At 39.6% G+C, this 26,731-nt stretch overlaps 1 protein-coding gene across 1 annotated transcript in view; it reads left to right on the forward strand.

The window, feature by feature from the left end:
• The first annotated feature begins 10,400 nt into the window (after positions 1 to 10,400).
• The window catches only part of pde8b (phosphodiesterase 8B), a 67,388-nt gene continuing 51,057 nt past the window's right edge, over positions 10,401 to 26,731 (forward strand). Inside the window, exon 1 of the mRNA XM_049603940.1 lies at positions 10,401 to 11,293. Coding sequence (XP_049459897.1) covers positions 11,012 to 11,293 — 282 coding nt within the window. The 5' untranslated portion in view covers positions 10,401 to 11,011. The remainder of the gene's footprint in view (positions 11,294 to 26,731) is intronic.

Below are 26,731 nucleotides of genomic sequence, written 5' to 3' on the forward strand. Positions count from 1 at the left end.
GCATCTCTGATAATTAATTGAAACAAAAACAACATGCAGTTTGGGGATATGCTGCATAAGGAGCACAGAAGAGGATGGGAAGAGTCTAGAGCTGCTGAGTGTCTGTTGTCTGAGATTCTTTAACAATGTTTAAAGCTTATTTGGAAAATTAAAGCTTGACTATTAGAGACTAGAGGAGAGGAGAGGAGAGGAGAGGAGAGGAGAGGAGAATGCACTTAGCCTGATTGTTGCAACTGAATATAGGATTTTGTAGTTTGGAGGCCAGATTGGTTGGGGTTTTTGTTTGTTTGTTTTTTATTCAGAGAACAGCATTTTTCAATTTTGTGTAATGATTTGTTGATTTTTAATGGTTATTTACTTTACAGACCACTAGTGTGCACAGTGTGCCATTGTTTTCTCTGTTGTTGCCTGTTTTAAATAAATGTAGAAAGAGTATGTGAAGCAGCTGCTAGGTGCATATAGTATAGATCTTGAGACACCTCATACATGAGCCAGACCAGTGCCATGCAAAGACATTTTGCAAGACAGTTGCTGAAGTGGAAAAAGGGCAATCCTTCCACAAATCTTTTTTTGTACATGAAAAGTGGTGGTGCAAAAGAAAAATTAAGAATGTACAGTACATTTGTGCAGAGCAATTAGCAGGAAAATGTCTGTCTACTTTACATATGAGGTGTCTAAATATTTATATTATATACACCTCACAGATGCTACACATACACACTGACTTTCTACATTTATTATTTACTTATAACAAGGAGAGATTTGTTCCACCTGCCCTGCAAAATGTCTGTAATTCTCACTCACAAAATGGACTTAAAGGTTCAGCGTGTAGAATTTATGGGGACATATTGGCAGGAATGAAATATAATATTAGTAATTATGTTTTCACCAGTGTATTATCACCTGAAATAAGATTTGTGTTTTTGTTACCTTAGATTGAGTCATCTATATCTACATATGGAGCAGGTCGTCTTTTACAGAGCCCCTCGTGTTGTTACTACAGTAGCTCAGAATGGACGAATCCAACACTGGCTATAGAAAGCACCATTTGCGTTGGCCACAGTAGTTCTCCCACACATGGGAGAAGTTTCATATAGTTGCTATCTGCAATCCCACATTTGTTTTAAGTTGCTGATCACTGTATCACAGTTGCAATGATCCCATCACGAAATGGTCTCTAGTTGTTGGTTATTAATGTCCAAGTTTTTGTCTTATCTGGTTAAAGTGAGGCTACACAGAGGAAGGTTGTATAGTGTAGCTATTTACAATTGTCAGTCAGTTGTTTGCACAGCCTGTAAAGTGCTGTCTAAAGAAAATGACTATATCTATCAATCAATCAATCAATCAATCAATCAATCAATCAATCAATCAATCAATCTTTATTCCAGACACAGGGAAGGTCCATAGTACAGTATAAACCTATAAAATAAATATATAGGGTGATATCAGCTAAATTGAGCCATTAACGGTTTGAGCCTCCTAGTTTTTTTTAAATATTTCAACAGCCAATGGCTGCAAATTATTTAAAATTGTTACAACTGTACTTGACAAAAAACAATTGAATTGATTGGTCTATGGTTGCTGTGGTGGGTGGGGCAATGCTCCGCATCCAGCCCGCTGAGGAGAACTGTGAGGTGAGTGGCCTGGCAGAAAAAAAAATCCTGAAAATTATAAGGTTGATAAATCAGTAAAAAAAAAACAGCCATACTTCTAGATGAGTGGCTCCTTTTAGCTGATCAGGTGGCTCATTTTACCAGAACACTGCTCAACTCAAAAACATGGAACAACTGATGTTTCAAAAGCTATAGGACCTGAACAATTATACTATTCTATTATATCAGTTCAACAGAAAATATTAAAAAACAGTCCATATTAACTATGAAAGTACAATTCAGTGTCGCACATTGCTTTTTCTTACTTTCCTAAGTGATTTGCCAAAAAGTGGCTCAATTTAGCTGATGTCCTAGTTGATTTAAACACAAGAGCTGGTGTGATGTTTATACACTTCCATGTTAATGCACTTTATTTTGTGGCCAGATTTTGTTTACTTTATCATCATCATATACAAACATCCCTTTTCCTATTTAAAATGTAATGCAGTAAAGGTTTGTCTGACCTACTTTTATTCTATCTTAGTAGATTTACCCGTAATTTTACACATACTCCTACTTGTATTTGAGCATTAGGCTACTTAAAGTGATAATAGTTTATAATAATTAGGCTACAGTATTAATTGATTTTAACAATAACAAGAATAAACTGTTGTAGGCTACTCTTTCCAGCCCTGATTAAAATTTAGACTTTATCAGTAATAAAAATTAAATAATAGTACTGCCTATATGGGTACTTAGATGCAGGCTTTACATGTAAATGTAAGCATTTTAATTTGACATGAATAACATACCTGCAGACTTTCTCCACCGCTGTCCTGACGCTGTTGCGGTGCCGTGAGGACACTAGGGCCGCACGGACACCGAGCCTGCCGCTGCAGCCTGCACCGAGAAGGTTATGAAGTTCAGAGGCCGACATCTAACTAACTTTCCGCCGCTGGGTAGGACACCTACCTACCTGTGGGACACCGCGTATCTTGGCAGTTATTAACAGATTATTATTATCAGATACAGTTTTGTAGCCTATATGTAGCCTCTGATCAGTGTCAACACCTTGTGTTCCCCGTTGTTTCACAGTGAAGGACAAAAGTTCGTGGCTTTAAGACATGAGTGGACTGTCATCAGAGGAAAGAGGTTTATTTCCCAATGGACCACGAAAGGTAGGAAACAAAGTGCTGCTACGTTCTTCCTGTGGAAAACTGCAATATAGGCTTCTCATTCAACTTAAATACATATTATTTAATGAATGATTAATATTTCATAATCATTAGATTAACAAATACAAATCACTAAAATAGGTTTTCCTGTAACTTTTGTCATTAATGACCCCAAAAAGCAACGTCCATGATGGAATTTTTTTGACGTAAACATAGTGGCCAGGAGTTTGTGTAGTGATGGCATGAAAGAATATAACACTTTAGAGACTTTAAAGAAGTAAAGTTGGTAAGCATTAAATTTGTATATTGATATTCTGTGTGTTCCGACTATAAAGTCCTAATTGGTGTTAATATATATTTTTACTTAGCAATTTAGACTTACAGATAGCCTATAAAAGAAAAGCAACAACTATAAAACTATAAATCTAGGAGGAAAAGAGCATATGTGGAGTTGATTTATATAAGCAGGTGTACGTGTTGCTATTGATGGGAGGTATAGTGTGTAAAACTTTCATTATAAAGGTTAATTAATATAGTTTGTGGTGTGATTATACTGGTTTATTGTGTATATTATTGCTGACATTTGTCTGCATGGTTTGCCAGACTGCCAACTGACATCTGGCTGTTGGAGTTTAAACTAAATACAGCCGTGATGATGAATTCTGACATGTATAAAGATATCTATCTATTAGATATCTATCAGCACGTATAATATGCTGGTTTAATGAGGAGCTGCTTTATGATCTACAGTTTTAGGGGCAGTTGAACGTACAAGTCCTGCCACCCTCCCTGGTCCTGCCACCAGGGGGCTGTCTGCAGTCTCAGCAAGAGAGCATTTCATGCTGAGCATGTTAAAGAGGATCCATTGTACACACTGCTCTCAAATATAAACACAGACAATAGTTTATACTGAACATGAAATCAGTATTTAGATCCTTTATTCAAGTAAAAGTAGCATACTTAAAGTATAGTAAACTCCTGCATTCCTGTACTTGAAGTATTAAAAGTAAAAGTACTCACTGCAGAGAAAATGCTCCCTTTAACTGTTTAACTATTCTATACACCATAATACTGTAGTGTTATTCACCTTTTAATGTTGTAGCTGGTCGAGGTGGAGCTAGTTTTATCCATTTTACACACTGTTAGGTATTCCTCTGTAACACTGGCTAATTTTATCATAGGTTCTGTGTGTGAAATCTTGATTTGTAAAGTTACAATAGCTGTTAAGTTAATGTAATGCAGAAAAAAAGGACATTTATCCATGAAAGGTAGTGGAGTAGGAGTATAAAGTGGCAGGAAATGTAAATACAAAAATAATAAAACCCAGGTATCTCAGGATTGTTTTGAAGTACAGTATTTGAGTAAATGTACGTAGTTACTTTATACTCCTGTGATTTTTCTCTCCTTCACTTGAAAGTGTTGGGACAACTTTTCCAGCTCTTATTTCTAAAGTATTTGTCCCAAGGGATCCCAGGAAAGTCAATAAATCAACTGAGACTCTTTCTGTATTTATGTGGTGCGTGTGGTTGAACTGTGGATGAAGTGATTGTGATAGTCTCCTCAGTGTCACTCACTGAAATCATAGCTTTGCTAAAATCCCAACGCTGGACACTAGCCAGGCCTGCACGTACATGCAGTGTTAAAGTATTTCTCTCAGCTTGATTCAGGGTAAAACACATTGTATAATAAAAGTATGTGTATACTTAAATAGCAGATACATAATGTCCTGACAGATGAACTGCGTCTATACTGAGAGGCAAACTTCCTAAGGTGATCCAGTGTTCCCTGTGATGTAGAAGAGATATTTGACAGCTCTAAAGTTAGACACCAGATCATTCAAGCAGGACTTTATAATAAGGGATGCTTTCTAAACAGCATCTACATTGTGACTACATTCATTAATGATTAATAAATCATTTATTAATATTTTTAAGCAACAAACGGTAACTTGGGTTGACACCGTGAAACATAAAGGGATTAACATTTACAACATGTGTGATCTTATTAGAAGATGAGAAACCCACAGTGGTGGAAGACGTACCCATACCACAATGTAAAAATTCTCTTGTACAAGTTAAAGTCCTACATTCAAAATCTTACTTACATTAAAGCCGCTACAAGGAACTTTTAACTGGATATGCAAAAGTCTCTCGTTTCTGCTGATGTCTGTGCATGACCTACAACAGCAAATGAGACCATCGGTGTGAAGATAAGCTATTTCTATATCCATACTTTTAGGAAACTGTCTCCGGGTCCGCCCCAGGTCGCTTCCAGGACAAAACGATTTACGGCACTCAGACGGCACACGTCATCTTACCTATAGCTGCTTACATTTATAGTGACTCTTATAAGTAGTCGCTATTCCTCCTTCTCGACCCGACGAGAGAGGGAGTTAAAATAGCAGCAATCATCAGGTAAAAGTTCTGTCAAAGCACTGGCCTCACCAACAGTCAGCCACATCTCAGTCACACAGAGAAAATCCAGTCCTCGGGAAGTCAGGAAATCCTTCAGGATAAACGTTTTGTTTGCTAGCGATCTAGCATTTACCAGCCCAATCCTGGTAGAAGCCAGCAGATCCACGGCATTAGCTGTCCGGGGAGCCACACACACAGGCCGCAGGTTGCGCAGATTCACCCGTGCCAGCGGGGACGAGGAGAGCAGGGGCCGCGAGGCTGGAACACCTCATCCGGGCCGACAACAGGTACCAGCCAGGCGTCGACAGGGTCCAGCGAGTGCCGGGAAATAAAGAGACGAGGCACCGCTCCATACTCAGTCCAAGAAGCCATGGAAGTGCTCGCCAAACAGGCCTTCAGCCTTACCAGCCGACCGCTGCATTTACCCCGGCGGTGGTGGCGCTTACGCCGGAGAGGTGGAGCTGGGGCGTGGCAGAGGTGAGCTGGGATCCCCGATAGGAGCGGGGGCAAAGTTTTCCCGTCTTGTTGTTTCATTCATCCCCAAAACAAACACATGCGTGAGCCAGGGAAGCGTCTTTACGACAATAGGTGCTCATGGGAAATGTAGGCTTCATTCCAGCAAAACACTACCGCTTTTGTCCACAGGGTCGCCAAAATCAACTCAAAATAAAAGTTCCTTGTAGGGGCTTTAAAGAGTATTCATGTCAAAATATACTTGAAGTACTTAAAGTAAAAGTACTCATTATGTAGAATGACTCATTGTAGAATCATATATTATTGGATTCTAAAAGTGATGCATTTATTTGCACATCACTTTAATGTAGCAGCTGGGAAATGTGGAGCTCATTTTAATTTGTTTATATACTGCTTGTTATCATTATTTGTTCATTTTTTGTAGGCCTATTATAATCTAAATCTGCACATTATCTAAGTGAAGTAATAAGCACAATATTTCCCTCTGAGATGTAATGGAATAGAAGTATAAAGTAGCATAAATGGAGATACTAACGTAACGTACAAAAATCTTAAAATTGTAATTTAGTACAGTACTTGAGTGGATGTATCTAATTATATTCCACGACTGGAAACCCATGACCTTCATTAATAATTTATGAACATTTACAACTGCATACTTAATGACAAATTAGACAATAAGTAAAACATAGTTAAACCTGCATTTACAGATTTTTGTTCACCACTTAGGGGCAGCAGAAACAAGCTGTTCACCCAAAACAGATATATTATTGCTTTTTAAGTCACTATATGGCAAAAGTTTGCTTATTTACACATCCAACAGATGTGGAGCAACACATTCTCACTCCCAACTCATCAAATACCAACGCTATATCAGTGGCCCTACACGTCACATTGTGACACTTTAGGTACCTCTCCAGGGTAAGTTTTGGATGGGACAGCATGTCAATTCTCGCTTGTTACATGCATGGTGTCTTTTTAAAATTAACTTTCTGTTCTGTTTTTCACAAGAAATGTTTAGTTTACAAAATAAACTTACAACATAGGTAAAAAAAAACATATTTTTTTTAGGTTTACTTCATTAAGTTTAGGCAACAACAGCATGTGGGTTCAGAAAAAAAAATATCGTGGTTTGGCTAAAAATAAGTATGTGTGTTATCATCATAATGTAATATCACGTGGCATACATCACATATGTCACTAGAAGCATGCTACACATACTAGCACACTGTGTTGTTATTAAAATAACTCAACTGCCTTTTGGTTTCACACTGAAAATGGACAGCGGTGTCCCAGATGAAAGTGTACCATGTTTGACCCATCCACCTCACCCCCAACCACCCTATATGGACTTTCTTGCTCTTTATACTATGGCAGTTGCTTGCTGCATTAAAATAATCTCAGTGCGTCTCATTACTGCTGCTAAAGGGTGCTTCAGTGCGTCAGTATCTGGCACTGATGGCCACTGACCAAGCGTTGGTATTTGACGGGTTTGGAGTGAGACTGGGTTGATATGGAAAATCATTTATTTGAAGTCATGTTTGTATCCACTTGACATGACTTGATGACTGAAAGTCCACTATTTACTCTCCTTTAAACTCTGTTTTCTTTTTTGTCTCTACCAGCTGCTGAGAAAAATATCTGTTTCTTTAGCGACTAACTGCTCCACTATTTTCACCAGCTGTTCTCTAACTGTGTCTGTCTGCTGTTTGCTGCTGGCCAGGTAGTGTCTAGCAGGTTTATCAGAGCTTTTAGCTGAAAATAGCTGCCTGCTGTATCTGAAACTTGTGCTGATGAAAGTGCTGAGATCAAAACAGTAAAGTTGTAACAACCAAAACAATGAGCTGAGGGATGCTAAAATGCTCTGTAGAGTGGCAGAGGAACCACAGAGTGAAGTGAAGTGATACCTCTCTGTGAGTTCACAGTAATCTCATCATGTGATCTATTGTTGATACAAGAATATTGATTATAGCTGCTTTAAACAGTGCAGACAAAGCTTGAGCAACGGTGGAGCCAAATGGTGGCCAGTAACCATGGCTACCCCAGACTGTAACCTGGCCTGGTTAAGCTTGTTAATCTATTGGAGGTTTATTAAAAAAAAATAGTGCATTAATAAGATGATCCTTATTTAGTCACTTTAGTCACTGTTGCCTGAGTGACCCAAAATAATGAAAATTTGGCCTTTATCCAATGCAGTTAAAACTAGGGAGATCCTGATTTCTGTGTCACCCCAACAGTGACACCCCCAAAGGGGGGGCATGGCCTCCCTGATACAATTGCTAACCTCCCACTGTCTCATGGCAAAAATAATTGGAGGCCAACATAACTGTGGTGTGTTTTTTAAAGCTAGGGTAAAGGAAACTAGACAGCCTGAGGTATCAACTGGTACCAACCATGTTGGCATAGCTTTTTGGGAAAGCAGGCTAAATAATGCTCTTATGTTAGGCTAAATTTTGGCAAGGGAACAACTTCAGAGGGGTCCTTTGAAGTGCCACTTCAAGGTATCTGAATGAAAATGGGCTCTATGGGTACCCATGAGTCTTCTTTTAAAGTTGAGAGGGCTTATTCCCAGTAAACGTTTTGTTCCTTACAGTCAATGGACAAAAAGACAACCAGCCTATTTAAAGAACAATGAATCACCTAACATGGGTCTGTGGCATTAGTCTAGCACATCATATAGTTATTAATTTAACTGTAAAAAAAAAAAGGGAAAAAAAGGAACCAAAGTAGGGTGTTGTGCCACCCCAAGATTTTCAGTGGCCCCATCTGGCCACCCCTGTGAAAAATTTCTATGGGCGCCACTGCACGTCAAACTAAATATTGACTTCAGTCTGGCTCCACCACTGTCCTGGAGTCAGATATACACAAGCCACAACCTGGCAACCTAAACATCTGCCAGTTTCAAAGAAGAGATATTTAGGTGACAGGAAATCAAGGTGATGAGTATTGTTACGTAAGTTTGTTCTCACTGACGATGAGAAAAACAGATCGGTTACCTTCATTATCTAATAATAATAATAATAAATATTTTTTGATTAATTGAATTATGTTTAGTCTATGAAAGGTCACACATAGTAAAAAGATGCTCACCACAGTTCCCCACAGCTTAAAGCACTATTTTCAAATTGCCTTTTTTGTCTGACTGAGTGTCCAAAACCCAAAGATTTTTAATTCATAGTGTTATATGGCAAAAAAAGATCAGAAAATGTTCACATTTGAGAACCCGGCACCAGCTTCCAAATTCAGCAATTTCATTAATTTCTTTTTTATTATATTGTATTTGCCTGTTACTGGGCAGGATTACTGTTCACTCAGTTTATATCTGTTTTCTTTTGTTTTTAAAATGCGAGCATGTATCTCCTTGAGGGGTCATCATGGAATAAAGATCTGTCTTAAAGCAATATATAAACACAAACTTAAAGAAATATAAAAAAAATACATCCTATAACAATAAAAAACAACCATTAGTTCCATTATGGTATGGCATCAGTGGCATCCAGTATGGTAAATGTACAGAGCCAGGTCATTAATCATCAACCTGTTTATCAATAAATTGTTTAAGTCATTTTTCATGCGACCATTCTCTGGTTCTACCTTCTTCATTGGGAGGATTGTTTATGACTCTTTGTCATATATGATAGTTTGCTGAATATATCTTAGGGTTTTGGACTGCTGGTCAGACAAGGCAAGCAATTTGAGTACGTCAACTTGGGTTTTGGGGAATGGGTTAACGCTAAAACCTCTGGTGAACAAAAAGATTTACATGAGATACTCTGCTCTATTTGATAAGCTCTTTTTTCGTTTGTTTTTATAATTCTATATTTTTTTTGTATTTGCTGACATTTATAGAGACAGTTCATCCATCAGTTGAGAAAATAATTTGCCTAACTCGGCCCAGTCACCAGAGAAAATGTTGCCATTGTACATTTCTGCAAACCAAGAATAGGTTACATTTTTACGCTGTGTACATATCATATCCACATTTATTATGTGACGTAGTATATGAACTGACTTTGTCGGATGGTGGGTGGTGTGACACCTGGCATAGCTACGCCTACCAAACAGCAGACCACTGTTTGCGACCAACAAACAACAAAACCAGTTGTCTCTTAGTGTCTTGTCACTACATTTCGAGCAGCTTTTTAGTCACAAAACGTGGGTGTTTATTAGTGATATGTTGCTATTTTTTCACCAGGGATTGTGCCACAAGAAGCGATTGTTTTTTACTGAAACATCGACAGCTTGGTAATGTTTTGAGCCCAAACATGATCTTTTCCTCACCATAACCAAGTGGTTTTTGTGCCTCAACCTAACCACAGCATTGTCGAAATATAAAGTTTCAAAAAATTTGCTACATACTAACACACACAAGGTATCTGTGGTTTGCAGAAACATACAATGCCAACATTTTTCTGGTCAATAGGTTGCCTAACTGCATTATCAAAGGTCAGATGTCAAAGGTCAGCCAGCATCCACCACAACACTTCACTGCTGCACAGTATTTGCAAAACAAACGAGATTATATTTAAATATCTTTATCAAGAAATGTGAGCTACATTAAATATAAGTGAAAGAGGAGGTGGGAAATGTTTTTCCATCAAGCCTCCATTACTTCTATGAAAGCATTATGTCTAATTCAGCATGGCGAGTCTAAATGACCCCTGGAGTCAGAGCATGGCCTCTGGGGAGATGAGAGGGGTCATCATGGAGAGAGAGAAGTGATATAATGTTAGTGTGTTATAAAAAGAGAGAGGGGGGAGAGAGAGAGAGAGAGAGAGAGAGAGAGAAATAGAGAGCGAGAGAGGGATGGACCGTGGCCAATGGTCTGCAAGCAGAACAACTAAAGTAGAGACAGAGAGGAGATTTCATGTACTCTCCACAGGCCGAAAATGCGATCATGTCACAGAGGATGAGCGGAGATACAAAGCCGGATATGAAGCAAGAGGTGATGAAGAGCAGCCAGGTGGTTTAGTCCATTTATTCATTTTATTCATTAGCCCGGGTCATTTCATAGATGCGCTTGCGGGTGGTACAGGCCATCAGCAAGCTTTAGATCATAGCCCGAAACACCTTTTGTCCTGAATATGACATCAAAAGCCGAGATCCTGCAATAGCGGAGGCTGAGGAGGAACCGGATTGACGGGACGCATGAATTAAACAATCAGCGGTACCTCACGTTTCTCCCCCTTAATGTGCTCAAACGGAGGTGTGTGGAGGAGAGAGCGAACCGAGCCCGCAGCCGATGCCCGGAGAAAACAGCAGCCTGTGTGCAGGCAGCTGTGGACGACAGGAAGGTGGTACCCAAGTGTCGGTGTTTATTATCTGGGATCTGACTCCGGAGGCGCGTCGCTGAGGCATGGGCTGCGCTCCCAGTATCCACGTCTCTCAGAGCGGGGTGATCTACTGCCGAGACTCAGACGAATCCAACTCCCCCCACCAGACCACCACCATCTCTCAGGGCACCGCGGCCACGCTACACGGGCTCTTCATCAAGACCGATGCGGCCGAGACCATCCCCTCCGTCATCACCTACCAGAGCCGCCACTCGCGGAACAACTCGTGCCGGGATCGCAAGGAGAACAGCGGGGGACACATCCGCATCGAGGCCGAGACGCAGACCAGCCACACCAGCGTCAAGGTACAGTACAGCTGTGTGCTGCCACAGTCACAGCATCATCACCGGGTCGTGAGTGGAAATCACACGTGAGGAGGCCTATTGGTTTGTTTGTTTGTTGTTACCAGAGGAGGCCCGAGCCTTCTGATCCGGTGTGTTGTATTACACTTCTAATGACTGTTCATTCAGTCTCCTCTCATTCACTGGCTTTATCATCCCTCTCTGCAGCCAGCCATCAGTGTGGACCGGTGATGATAATTTAATCTATTACATATAATATGACAGTGATCTGATACCAGCACTGTTACTGTGCTACTCACACTGATCCAACACTTGAGGCATGTGATAAATGACAGCTGGGTTAACAGAATGAATCTTTTATTAACAAAAATGCTTTGCAGTTAGACATGGAGCTGACTTATTTGACTGTAAAGAAAACAACAGATGTATGCCCAGTTAAACACCAGCAGGATTTTGCCATTTCTTTCTTTCTTTCAAGAGGACAAAACACTTTAACCTTCCCATTTAGCATTTATTATATTAAGAATTAATAAATGGTTTATAGCACACTATGTAGTTGTAAGCAGATATGAAGAAATAGTGTCAACAATCGTAACTTTTCATATGTCACATATGAAATGGGGGGTTTGGGGGTCCTCCTCAGGAAATTTTGAGCATCAAAGTCTTAATTTCCTGCATTCTGGTGTTTTTTCACTGTGATGGTTTTAGTTTGGGGGTGGGGCAAATTCACATCTTGTAAATACTGAGGGGGATGTGTCGCCTGTACATATGAAGACGTAGCCTATTTGGTCTTATTACAACTACTATACACCAGCCTCTATTTGAGTGCCCACAGGAGTTGTAGTTGTGAACAAAAATATTAATAGACACTTTCCTGCTTAAAACTACCCCAGGAAGCCATCGGACTCAGCCCATTTGCGGCCCAGTGTTGGCTGATTTGGCTTTGTTCTGGCTCCATGGTGCAAAATGTGAGCCAGCTTTGGCCCGTTTGCTTTTGCCAAATGTGGCCCAGATTTAGCTGTTACAGACATGGGCCTTTTCTGGCTGCTATAAATGCTCAGTAGGGGATGTAACAGTCAAGTTTTAACATCACAACTTGTTTAAAAAATGAGCTCTAAAACTTGCTGGAAGTACTTGGTGAAATTGTCCCAGAAATCCCAGCCCTGCATTTCTCCAAACTGTCATATATAATGTGTGCTCTAACAAAACCTTGTGTAAGTACAGCCCTGCAGCCACAAGGCAAAGATCCTCAGAGGCAGAATGCATTGTCAGATGAGCAAAAATGTGCATCCAATTGGTTCGTTCTTAAGCAGCAAAGCACAGAGAGAGTGTGCCTCAAAGGGCCAATAGTCAAAGGATCATCTATGTCTTGACAACTTGTGTTCCTCCCTTAAATTCAGTTTACCACACTGGCCATTATATGTCATTGACGACTCTGCTTCAAAGCTACATTGTCCAATTCGCCATGGGAGACGCCATGTGTAATAAGCTGTTAAGCTACTAAATGAATCATTAGGTCATAAAGTGAAAAATAAGTTTGTTATTTAGTTCATCACATTCATCATAGGAGATGCTACATGTAAATAGCTTTAACTTAATAAGCTACAAAGCAAAAGATACATTGTTTTACCAAAACAAAAAGAAAATTCAAAACTTTTACCCACATCTCAAGGTCTTCCTCAGTGGAACATTAGTCATGATAAATGAGCTATCTGCATGATAAAAAACTTCTGAAAAGCTAATAACGGGACCTTGAGTTAAGATTTTTTTTTGTCTTGTCAAGGAAAATTCAAGAATGAACTTTCACACGCAAAAATCCTGTTAACACAGGCAGATACTTTTAACTTAATAAACCATTAATAAGTATTAACAAGTTGAAAATGACACATAATGTCTGTCTTGCTTGGCAATTTTCATTCAGAGTTTGTGGAGTCTGCACTTTGTTTGAAAGAGGTTAAGCTTGTGGAGTTGTGTACATGTCTTGTCATATTATTTGTGTGCTTTTGCTTGCTGATGGATCCTTCTCATGAGGGAGCATGTGAACAGATACTTGTTCATATTTATGATTAAACCCCAGAGGATATAGCTGTGTTTTCCTAAGAAGTAGTGTAGCAGATGATCGTGTCATCAGACCCTAAAAGTATTAACCCATTCAGGCCTAGATTTACAAAATAAAATGGACATATTTTATGGTTAACCTTCTATTTTTGTGTGATTTGATTTTGATAAACTATACATTTGGTCCCTTTTGGCATTATTTGACATTTGTTGATCATTTTCGATAAAATATTTTGTAATTAATACATTTTTAGACTGATGTTTTAACCTTTTAGAGGCTTTTGCAGTCCCATGCTCTTTATTTCTCACATTTCATTAATTTATGACATAAACTTGTCTCCTTTGGTCCTAATATGGAAGAATATTGGCACAATATGAGTCACTGGATTGAATGAAAATATTTAGTCTAGTAGGATGCTTCTCCTCAGCAGTTAAAATAAATAATTTATTAATATTTACATCCAGCAATTTGATACCTTTCTGTAGATTTGTGTCATTAGTTTAGGGTGGCACATAAAGGGTGTGTGTATGTGTGTGTGTGTGTGTGTGTGTGTGTGTGTGTGTGTGTGTGTGTGTGTGTGTGTGTGTGTGTGTGCCGGTTTGTCAGCTCTTCCTTTGCTCTTCCTCACTTCCCCTCTGTCTCTAAGGACTAAGAAAGGATCAGTGATACCATTTATTATTGAAACCATCTGCCTTTCCCTGCAGGATCTTAATAATCTGCCATGGTGGGGATCACACTCCTGTGTGTGTTAGTGTGTATTTGTGTGTGCATGTTTATATGCACAAGTCATTTGTTTACCCCTCTGGTCAGTACGGCATGGGTGTGAACAGTTGCATGTGAAGGAGCTGATGCTGGTAGCCTGTACAGAGATCCCCTCAGGGCCTCTGACACAGTCCCTGACTTATGAGAATATACAGAGAGAGCATGAATTGGTACTTTTCTCAGCGGTGGAGTCGCGACCACCTCTCATCTAGAGGTACAAAAGTTCAGTGATCATTAACAGTACAGCTTCTGTGTTTTGAAAAAGAAATGAACCAAACTACCCCTAGAGACCGCAGCTCTTCTACCCCGACAGTAGCTTCATAGAAAGTGTCTTCATAGGCTTTATTTATTTTTGCAAACAAATTTACATAATTTAGAAAAGGAAAGTAACATGTGACAAAATACAAAAGAATATGAAATATCAGGTCAGTAACAAATGGCAGAACAAAAACATTACTGTGCGTTCACACCAAAAGCTGCCAGAGCTGCAAAATAGCTGAATTCAGTCTAGCAGCGCCGCTCAAGTCGCTCATGACGTCAAATTCTGAATGTTCAATTATGCTTCTCAATTTAAATGAGCCGCAAAGAAGGTCACTGGACAATGAAAACAGGACAAAAAGTCTAAATAGGTCTGACATTAAACATTAAACACACACAGCCTGTGTTGCTTTCAGGCATTGTCATGTAAATAACAAATTCCAGCACATGAATACACCGTAGCACAACACAGCAGCATGTCAAGAAGGCCGAACCTGAACCGAATATGAGCAACATTTTTTTATTTGCTATTCCCCCCCAAAGCTGTAAACCTAGGGGAAACATTGTCAGTGGTTTGGGTTCGAGTGCCTAAAGTGCGATTAGTTAAACTAGTGGTAAGGAGAGCAAATTAATTGCAAATGAAATTGAAATTGTATAAGTACATGCGCTTGTCCACACTTGTGTATCGATTCAACATGGAAGAAGACATTCTTGTAATTTGTGCTGCCGTGTGGTACCTGCTTGGATGTAGCCGCCGTCAGGTCTGGGTTCACGATATCCTCCGGGGCCGTGAACAGCATGGGGAATATCATCGGCTGGTGCCGGAGCTGCGGCTGGATGGGGAGAGGTTCAAGCGCTACTTCAGACTGAACATATCAGTTTGACAGCTTGCTTCTCATTTTGAAGTAGGAATGAATATGTGGTAGAAACTAAAAGTTTCCGAGGATGTTCTCTGGGTTCCACACAAGCGATGGACATCTACTTTTCAATTGGTGCCTGATCATTTGCAGCTCAAACACATCATAGCTAATTTGCATAAAGTTAACCAGTCTTTAGCTTTCATTTGCAGCTCAATTTGCCGAATGCTGCCGCTCCTCGCTTTTGCAGCTCAAAACACCTCTGGTCGCCACTATCCATTGAAAATGAATTAGACCTGACGCCTTAGCAGCTCTGGCAGCTTTTGGTGTGAATGTACAGTTAGTTAGTAGAAATCTGGTTTGAGATCCAGTTTACATTAACAAGTTTACAGATCTTAACATATAGTTAAAGAATAGGGATAATACAGTATGAGTTAACAATAACAGACTCCTTGAGAAAAATATGTTGATTCAAGCACACATGTCTGGAAAGAAAAACCTGTGTTCTGAGGTCTGTACTACGAAGCAGGATTTGGAGTTAGCAAGGTAACTTGAGGGTTAACTCCAGGTTGTTAGTACTACACAGCTGATTTACTTTTTTTTTTGCCTTTATTAGATAGTAAAGTCTAGCATGAAATGGGAGAGAGGGGATGACATGCAAAAAAGGGCAGGAGTCGGAAACAAAGCAACAGCCGCTGTGCCAAGGACATAGCCTTTGTACATGCGGTGCTCGCTCTACCAGGTGAGCTAGTGAGCACCCTGCTGGTTCACTTTTTACCAGGATAAATCATCATGGTAACTTTTGCTTAACAGCTGACCTGGTCCAGAGCAGGTTAACTTAACAGGGTTCCATGGTCATGAAAAACATGGAAAAGCCATGGAATTTCACAAATATGTTTCCCAGAATGTCATGGAATTTGTAAAAATAATTGAAAGTTTTGTAAAAATCATGGAATTTTGTTGTGTGTAATGAAATTGTTACAGTAGTCGTCTATGGATAACCTTCCACCTGAAGGGCTTAATGTAATGTTAACATCTGGTCGCGAGAGATTTGCAACATTTCCAGTTTTGAGAGTCAGGACTCTGGTTCATGAATGGAATCCGTTGGTGTGTGGTGCACTTTTTTATCCAAATCGTTTAATTCATCTTTGCATGTCATTGAGGTCTCACTTTTTCGAAACATCTATTAAGATTTGAAGAATCTTTTAGTGTGAGGCAGTCTTAAGCATACATTTATCACACAAAAGAAAGAATTAATTTTCAAAACACTCTCCAGAGTGGAACAATTTTAACCTGTTACTATGTAGAAGAGGGGAAAAAGAGCTTTTGGATAACATTGTTGATGTCTTCTTACATGGAAGCTGTAATGTGAGGGAGACAACTATCTGTTGCTTCTAAGTCTGTGAGCATCACTTTAAATGCCAGTGTCAGAGGTGGGCGGGACCCAAGCTCAACCTATCATAGCACATCTGAACTGCTAAGAGGCCTATAGCTCAGGCCATGCAGGCCATTATTTGTTGGAGCGTTCTTCATAATCTGCAGACAGTGTTTAACAGTACACAGTCTGACTGTAAGTGGATGTATTTTGTGTCTAAGTTCGTATTGTTTGTCATCAGTAGTAATGCTACTGCTTGTGGAATTGCTATTTAGAGTTATTGGTGTTATTCCAGATTTATTTGAGAACCCTTTTTAGGCTCTGAAGCACGAACCAGCTATTATAGTCAGTCTCACAGTAATCAACATCTCAGTGCGGCAGTTCAGTTATAAGAGTAAAACTGGTCAACATCAAGCATTTATGATCAAGAGATTTAGCAGAATTTCCCATAGTTTGAGTGTTTTAGAGTTAGCCAGCATAGTGTGTGGACACAGTCTGAGTCTTGGATGTGAGAGGGGGATGTGTGAGAGCAGGAATGTCATCCAGGCTGTGAGGTGGAAAATAGTTTGAATGTTGGACTGGGACAACTGTTTACATGTGAAGAAGTTCCTGTAGGTGTGTGTTTACATGCATGTTATCTCATTGGAGCACAGTCTCAATTTTTATCCTGCACTGTCAGGTTTCCAGGCTCCTTTTTGGTAGTTTTGAAATGTAGTAGAATGATCAGTACCAAGTATCGTGACACTGAAATGAATGTGGACAAGTGAGTTCTGCATCTCAAACTGTGGGTATGATTTTGAAAATGGAAATCTGATAGAGTACATACTTTATCAAGTTTTGGTTTGACTTATCAACTAATTCAGATGCTGCAGGATTTTGGGGGGAATGCCAAACCAGCTTTATGCAACACAGTTGGGGAATAACACCCAATACCAAACCGCGTGAATAAATATGAAAAGAGTCAGGCAGAATTTTATTTAGCAGGATTAGCCTGGGTACTCTTTCAAGCCATTCTGTAAGTGAGTGAAAGTACATGTCTTAACAATAGTTTTTTATCCTCAATGCCAGTGGGCAAGCTGATTAGCATGTCTTTGGACATGAGGCTGCCCAGTACTGGATTTTTGAAACTGATGAGACTATTCAAGAGTTTACACAAACACAAATCGAAGCAAACTTTAGTCTATCCTTAAGTGGGGTCCATGTCATTGGTCCGACAGCCCATTGGTCCGACATCCCATTAGTCCGACGGTCTGCAGTGCTGAATGGCTCCCGGTGGGCGTATTTCTACCTTGATGGTGCGCTGCGACCGGCTCTGGGTCAGCTGGGAAAGGGTTGAGGCGAAGCAGGCTCACGGCTTATGTGTTTATCACTTTCTTTTTCATTTTAACCCACACCATGATCTTTTCCTGATCCTAACCAAGTGGTTTTTGTGCCTAAACCTAACCAGACCTTAACCACAGGGCATCATGATGATTTCAGAACGGACTTCGGAACAATGGGTTTAATATGGTCGGAACAATGGGATGTCGAACCAATGGGCAGTTCCCCCTTAAGTGTACCTTAAATTTAGTGACCAACATATGTCCCAAGTGGGACATTTTTACAGCTAAATGTAGCCATGTTAGCATTGCTGTGAGGCTGTACCTAGGCACAGCAGGGCTTTGAGCTAAGTGCTAACATGATTGTGCTAACATGCTCACAATAACAATGCTAACATGCTGTTGTTGAGCTGTTATCTTTACCATTTTTCCATATTACTACAGAAACATTTTTGGCATTTTTGTATTGCAAATTCTTGGCTGTCATATATAAGCTAAGAATGGTTGTTATAGTGCAGGAATCAACCCCAAGAAAACAAAAATGAATTAGCATTCTTGCATTTCCAGTTCCCTCCTGTCTAAGTCAATGGGTGTTTTTATCAGGGTTAGATACCTGAAAAAAGTCTGTGGTTAACACAAGCTTAAGATACTTTGAAGTTTTGTTCTGCGACAAGAAATATATCAGTAAATACCCCAACTGTGAATTTTGAAACTTTAAAAAGTCTTTAAAAAGGCGGCTACTAACAAGTGGTTAGATGAGACTACAGTGTCATCACACTGAACATTGTGGTGGCAACATTAACATTAAAGTCATGTGACCATGGTGTAGTTTTTTTCAAAGCCTAACGATAGCTTTTTACTTCTGGCTATTGCACTGATACTTCAGAAGTCATAAATGTGGTGTTCATTTGTGAAGGTTATCTTGCTGAACAAATGGTATAAGTATCATGAACTTTTGTTTGCTTCAGAGCTTATTTTCTGCAATAATCCAAAATCCAATGGAACCAAGGCGATGTTAAGTTCCTGGTAGGCCTACAAAAAAGCTTCATCCCTTTTTTTTGTTATTTAAATTTCTATCGATTTTCTTTTAAACTGACATATTGCTCCCAAATACTTGAATGATAAAACAAGAAAAAAACAACAGTATTACAAAAACAAAAATATTTCACGGATGCACCCATATGTGCTCCAACATCATGAGCCCTTAATAAATAGAAGGAGGTTATCACAGACTTCAGCTAAATTCCCTGTTGTGTTATTTATTCAAGCCTATTTATATTCAAAGGAGGCAGTTTCTGTCATAAGTCTAATCCATTCAGTGAATTCTGGGGTTTTTGTATTTTTCCAGTACCTTACAAATAACTCTTGCTGCAGTAATGAAACCATTTACTAATAAAACAAACCGAGCCCTTGTGACACCCTGTAGCAAAAATGTTTTGACCCCGAGAAGAAGCTGAGGGGAGTGTGGCAATGGCTGCTCTACCCATTCACCAAGTTTCACCAGCACTATTATCCAGAAGGGAAGAACCACAGGGCAGTTCCACATAGCATGCAAGAATGCACCCATTGCATCCTTAGATTCCCAACAATATCTATCATGTATCAGGCCCATCCTAAATCGCTTTGATGGGGTGTAATAGTATCTATGTATAACTTTGTAATGAGTGAATTTACTTCTAATATCTCTTGTGGCCCAACCAGTACTAGATATTATATACTGCCATGTCACCTCTCCAATACCATGTTCTAAGTCCATTTGTCAAATTAATCTTAGATTCTCACACTTATCACTTCGTGTATTTATGATGGTTTAATAGAACAATGAAGCACTGTGTGTTATGCTTGGTAAGTCAAAGAGCTTCTTTATCATAATGGGTTCCTCTAAACCCCTGTTAAGTTTGAACAGGCTTGCTATACTGCTCCTTAGCCAAAGATATTTCCAGAATTCTCCCTAAATAAAATCTTCATCCCTGATGCACTCTTAATCAGCCCGGCTAATTAACTGGTGTCGTACCACTTTGGACTGTGGGAGTAACTTTGAGCAAGGAGGGTCAGTCACTGTTGATGGAGTACCAGGCTAAACACAGTTAGTGCACATTATCTAATAAAGCAGGGTACAAAGTGCTAAAATAGGAACTCATTTGCATGATAATTTTTAAATATTTTCAACAGTGAATGTTAGAGAACATTATTAAAAAGGGGGATTGAATCAACCACTGTTACTATGTATAACAGTGTCCTCTACAGTGTGCTATTATTGGTAGTGTGAACATCCAATTTGAAGGTTGCAGCCAAGAAGCCTGCTCACATGACAAAATTTACCCACGTAACAATATCAGTTGATCACTGTGAGCTTATCATGACTCCATAGTGTGGAAAGAAGCCTAAAGGATAAGGAAGATGACAGTAGCAGCGTGCAGACCGACGCTGACCTCAAGTCCACGTAGGCACTACCGAAGGCCACCTGCTCTGCAGATAAGACGAGGCCTTGTTGCAAGGACTGTGATTCGCGCAAACTCCAAGGCCTGCTGCTAACAACGATGAGTAATGCAATATGATGAAAGCTGGCTGCTATGTATTTATCTGGCAATATACAAAATAAATCCAATAACATTTTTCTGTGGTTCAGACACAGATGAAAGTGACCTAATGCATAGGATGAGAAGATTTTTCCCAGCATTAAAGGCCACAATAACGTCATTCTGTATCATTTCTGATTTCTAAACAGTCTGAGTTTCAAAGTGAGAGCCACACACAAGGTCAAGTCTAGATGAGAACTACACTCCTCTTTGTCACTTACTCAAAATGATTAGCCATTGGCCTGTAAGTGTAAACAACTCTTTCTGTTCTCCGGCCATAATGTAAACTTCCCTGTCATCTTTATAATCTGACATCATTGTAAACAGTGAAAACACCTTCAAAAGAACACATGAAACATACTGTAACTTTGTAAAGTTTATGGCACTCAGAAGATAAACTGCAATGAAATGGTGGAACAGGCCTCCACAATGAAAGCAATGTTTAATCTGAGTTTTAATGTGTATACAGTATATGCGTCGACATGATGTACCTGGGCCCTAGTACATAATAAGGGCTTATTTATACAGCCAACTTTACAAAGTGTTTCACAAAAACAAGGACAATAGAATTAGCTGACTACAACAGGAGGGCAGCTCCACTGCAAAAAAAAGCTTTAGAAGGTAAGCAATTAGTCAGGGTCAGGGTTAGAGTTAGGGGTTAAAGGTTTGTCAACTGTGTGAGCTGAAGAGGAGATGCAGAGGGAGAGATGTGAAGCAAAGATACTGCTGGATTTAAAAGAGACAAGTGCACGATGGTGTCCTGAAAACAATGATTAGTTATTGTCGTTTGGCTGCTGATTTTGCCCTTCTAACAAAACACTTTTCAGTCGCAGCAGTGACTGACACACAGCTCAGTCAAATCTGAACACAGTGATGAATATATTTTAAGATTCAGTGTGACTTACACTCAACGAGGATATCATCTTCTGTGATGTCCGTCACAGAAGAACGTTCTTGACTTTGTATAGAATTCACAGACTGTAAGATGATCCTCATAACTCCAGACTTTGCCTGAGATTCATTGTTTTTTTTTAAGATTTCTACTGTGTCAAAATAATCCAGTGGTAGCTGTCTGTACGTCCATGGGTACACGGGAAACAGGAGGTGCTGATAGCTAACTTGGCATACTTTTAATGGTGCCTGTTTTCTGAAATGTAAACAAATATAAACACATAATCCACTGATTCCATGGCAACATTTAACTTCCTGTTTGCATCCCCCAGATAAGGGGAAGTGTAGTTCCAAAACGTAATCATTGCGGCTACCGTCAGCTTTTGTTGTTATGCCTGCAAAAAAAATGTGGCCAGAGGCATTATTATGTCTTGGGGTTGTCTGTCCATCCATCTGTCCATCTACCTGTACATCCCACTCTCATGAACCCAATATCTCAAGAACACCATGAGTCTTCACTGTCTTCACCTTCTTCAAATTTGGCATGAATGTCCACTTAGACTCAAGGATGAATTGATTAGATTTTGGTGGTAAACGTCGAGGTCAGTGTGCCCTTGTCCATCTCACTATTGTGAACACGATATCTCGAACGCCTTTAGGGTAATTTCTCCAAATTTGGCACAAACCTTCGCTTGGATTCAAGAATGAACTGATTAAAACTTGGTTGTCACAGATCAAGCTCACTGTGACCTCCAAAAACAAGTTTATGGCCATACCTCAAGTATTCATATGCAAATTATGACAAGATTTAACACAAATATCTATTAGGATAAAATGATGAAGTCGTGGCATTTTTTTTTATCCAAAAGGTCAAAGGTCAACTTCACTGTGACATCATACAGTTCTGCAAAACACTTTTCTGGCTATTATTCAACACCATATCTCAGTGCTGTGTGAAGCATCCATTTTTTTTTAAAATTTGTAACTTCTTTGTAGCAACATCAATATCAATATGAAGCATTGTCTACTAGCATGGCTATATTTGAGTCTCAAAACTCTAACTGCAACTTGACTCGAACAGGAGGGATGGATCTCCGACTGCCCTACACTCCACCAGATCAACAAACTTACTGCAGCTGTTAAACAGGTTAGACACAGCACTGAAGGACCGTCTCCAGAGTGTTAGCACGAGCTAATTAGCAGCAGCTTACATCGAACACCAAGCTTTTGAAAGGCTTGACTCTGTTGTGAAACTTATTAATAACGGCTAGCCATATGATGCTACAGTTAGTGATTATTTGTATTATTACCTGGTAACCATGTCTGGAGCAGGTCTCTCTCTGGCTGTGTGAGGTATATCATTAGCGCATTGCTATTCTACTTGGTAGGCTGGTCTATCGTGGGATGGTGAGACAGTGCCTGGGTATGTTAATAAAAATGCAGCGGGATGATATAAACATTATACACCAGATGAAACTCATTCACTCTGTAGTGTAGTTTATACACTTACTGATGCACCAGAGAATTACACAATAACAGTAGGCTTCATAATTCCCCTCTCTACATTAACTATAAATTTTATACTGATTAAAAGTCATTTTACTGTCACATCCTTGTATTTATTACGTCCATCTGTAGTGTAGGGTTATATGAGGGCAGGGGTGTGGGTGGTTAGGCCACTGACAATACAGCAGAAAATCTCCCTCTTTTTCACAGCTTGCTGTTGGCAGGTATGGAAGAGACAAAACTGTTGTCTTTGTTGTATTAAGAATACAGTTTGATTAGGTTAGGTCAGAGCAATGGGATATGAAATCAGCCATCTTAGCCTTTCTTACCCTTTAGGTGTACATAAAGTACAGGTTGCACACTTCTGTTTAAAATACAAAAATGTCAGATTATTGGTATCGGTTGAAAAAAATCCATATTGGACCATTCCTAATAACAATACAAAAACATCTACGTATGACATGTATCAGACATGCACTACCAATGTACAACTTACCAGGATTTATTTAGAGACGGCTGTTCTAGTTTCAGTTTAGTTAAATTTCTAGTTGAGTGTATTTGCAGTATGTTTTGTGACTGATGTGAATGGTAACAGCAATATTTCCCATTGGGATTCATAAACTACTCCATCTCTTGTATATCTGCATGTTTTTTCTTTTTACACACAGGTTTCAAATTACTGTTAAACAAAAATACCAACTTATACTTCCTGTCTTTCTTCATTCTCTTTCCTTCAACTTCCTACAGATTCTGACTTTTAATTTCCATCCACTTTCTGTCCTCTTTAGGGTGTCCTGCCTGCCTCATGGTTGTCTGAATCCGTGGGGATAAAACTTACAAGCAAACTTTCAGTCTTTCTCATTCTTCTCTACTTCCATCCATCTTGGTTCTACTATTCATCTTAACTCCGTTAAGGCTCTTATCTGTGTACTCCTAAATCTCCCTTCACCTATTTCCCCTTCCTGTCTCCATTAGGATTTTGTCACCTACTCTAAGAAGAGATGGTGTCTTATGACAACTTTACCCAACAGTCCCTCCATCATTGTCAAACTCCACTGACTGATCTCTCTCCAAATTGTTGTCTTAGCAGTGATTACTGTATTAGTGATCCCCGTTTCCACCATCTTCCTTCCTGTTCTGTTTCACATCTGGCTGTGTCGTCCTCAAGTAAAACACAATTACTCATTTTCTCATGAAGCCAACTCTCAACCTCTTTCTCACATCTCTGGAGTCTGTACTTGTTATTGTCATTGAAGCACTTAATAATATTCAGTTCTGTCAGTTTTTTTATTTCACAAGTCTTGTACTTGTAGCCACCACATGCTGGTTGTCTCACTTACTGACGTAAGGCTTTACCATTGGCACTTTTGGCCATGCTGGGTCAAACCATGCCTTCTTGGTTTGCATTTCCATCACAAGTTTAAATGCGCCAAGTTTGCCTGAGATGCACCAATTCCAGAGTCATGCCACAGCACGCACAACTGCCACTAAACAGGTTGTAATGATGTCAGGTGTACTTCATCATCATTCAGTAATGATTCTAGATCCCTTTTGTCATCCTGGCTTGTTTTCAAGCAATAAGTGGTAGAGCTGGGCCAGAGTATTCAACTATTTGGATATTATTTCTTTGGGTACGTAGGTATTTGGTTTCCAGTTTTGGAATTTGGATATTATTTTTTTCAAATCTTAAATTTGTTGGAACTAGTATGCTGTATCTGTGCTTCTGTTTTACATTGCTTTGTCGTTGTCTCAGATTTGAAGCTTATTATGATGAGCATTCGTTGTTTTCCATAGAATTAGATTTTGTTTATGGTGGTAGCTGACAAGAGCCAGGGGTCTGATCCTGGACAGATCAGCAAACATTCTGTTGCTGTCGTTGGAGGCAGCACTGAAGGACCATTTTCAGATGCTGCTGTCCTCTGAGGAGAGTGTCAGCTCAGCGTCTACCATTTAACATGAGCTAACCCAACAGCAGCCTGAAAATCCATGATGTTCTGTAGCTGACTGCCAACAACCTTTGCACAGCCCAATAGTAAACAGTGCTGAAGAGGGTACTGCTTTTAAAAATCATCAACTCGACGCTAGGCTTGACACACTAAGTCAAGTCAAACCAGTTTATGTGCATGGAAAAGGGCTATGGTGGATCTTTGGTTCAGCACTCCCTTGGGTCATCTCTTAGTGTTTGACCTTATTTGTCCCCCGTTGTAATTCACCATGATGGCTGACAACATAAAAGTGAATCCAGCTCAGACTTCCAAGAATCCCTTTGAACTTGAGGACAAACAACTCTGATGTGAGGCCCACATGACTGTGATGACACAACACTGCAAGTCTGCTATCAGCACCAAAGTACCTAAGATGGATATCTTCCAGCTTCTTCAGCATGTAAACATAGATAGACGGACAAATGAATGGACAGATACTTTATTTATACTCATATCACAGCAGCAGTTCATGAATGAACCACAAAAAAACAAAAAATAGTACAAAAACAAAAGTCAAATAAAAGTACTAAAATCAAAGTAAAAAAGTATTCCCTGTTAATCACATTTATGTCCACAGGTGCAAGTGTGCAAATTTCCATAAAGCTTCTCCTGTCAGACATATCTTTACATTTTGCAGTGCAACTTAATTATAATACACTCGTGAAGCTCTTCACCCAGAGCAGCACAAGATGTTTAAACAAACAAGTTTTCAATTTAATGACAACATACTGTACGTAAGGCAATCGCCCTTCAAACACAAACCTTCCATTTAGCAGGAGATCATCTGTCAGTACCTTCCATATAGTTAAAAATCTGTAACTCAACAGATTAAACACCTCTACAGATACTGTTTAGGTCAAGTTTAAGAATTAAAAACTACTAGGTCAGGGTTAGAATACCTATTGATGGTTAGGGGACGAGTCATAATTCATGTACGTAAACAAAAGTACGTGCTTAGGTTTCGGAAAAAATAATAGGGTTTGACACTGCAATCATACGGGAAGTGAACACTGGCCTCCTGGGTGGAAGTCAATGGTTGTTGGACCAATCCACCACCCCTCCCGCCCCCTTAACTTATGCTGTTGTCCCGCTGCGTTCCCCCTTGATGCCACTAGGTGCCGTTACACAATAACAGCAACCAGCCACATCTCATGCCCACGTTCTCGGTGTCTGATGCCGTAAGTCAGTACCCAAGCACTGGCATTCGACGACTTCAGAGTGAGACTGGGTTGCATAAACAGCCGTGACAAATGGTTCCTTATAAATGTTAAGATCTATGCATCAGAAGAGCCATTTCCCATGATTCATTTTTATGGTAGTAAAAAAAAACATCTGGTTGGTCTTTGATTGGGATTTGCAGGGAAAAACAAGATCTCTGCACAGACATTGAGACATGTCATTGGGAATTTTATGTATTTTAAAGGGTCTGAAAACATATTTTCTCAGTCAGCTTCTTCCTATGGGTGATTGTTCCACAAGAATGGGGAATTTTGGTTAGTTTGGTTATTTCACTCTGAAGTTTTCTCTGTATGTTGAGGTGTATATACCTGCCACATAAAAAGAGGCAGAAATTGTCTAATGATGTTATTTTTAAGTTACATTATGTGTATAGGTTAGGAATTTAGTATAAACAGCATTACTAATCTTGAGACTTATTTTCTTGTATACAGCGTTGGAGCAGAGATCGGAAATGAAGAATCTCCAACAATGCCAGTGTTGACTTCAGTACACTGAATATTAGGCCAACAGAAGAACATTTACTCAATTATATTAGGTTCCTTAAGGATTTGGGCCTTTTGAGAAAATAATCCAGGCCAGAGCCCCAGAAGCCAACCCCCCACTCTGCCCCT

Source organism: Epinephelus fuscoguttatus, linkage group LG18 (genome assembly GCF_011397635.1).
Source record: "Epinephelus fuscoguttatus linkage group LG18, E.fuscoguttatus.final_Chr_v1".
Lineage (NCBI taxonomy): Eukaryota > Metazoa > Chordata > Actinopteri > Perciformes > Serranidae > Epinephelus > Epinephelus fuscoguttatus.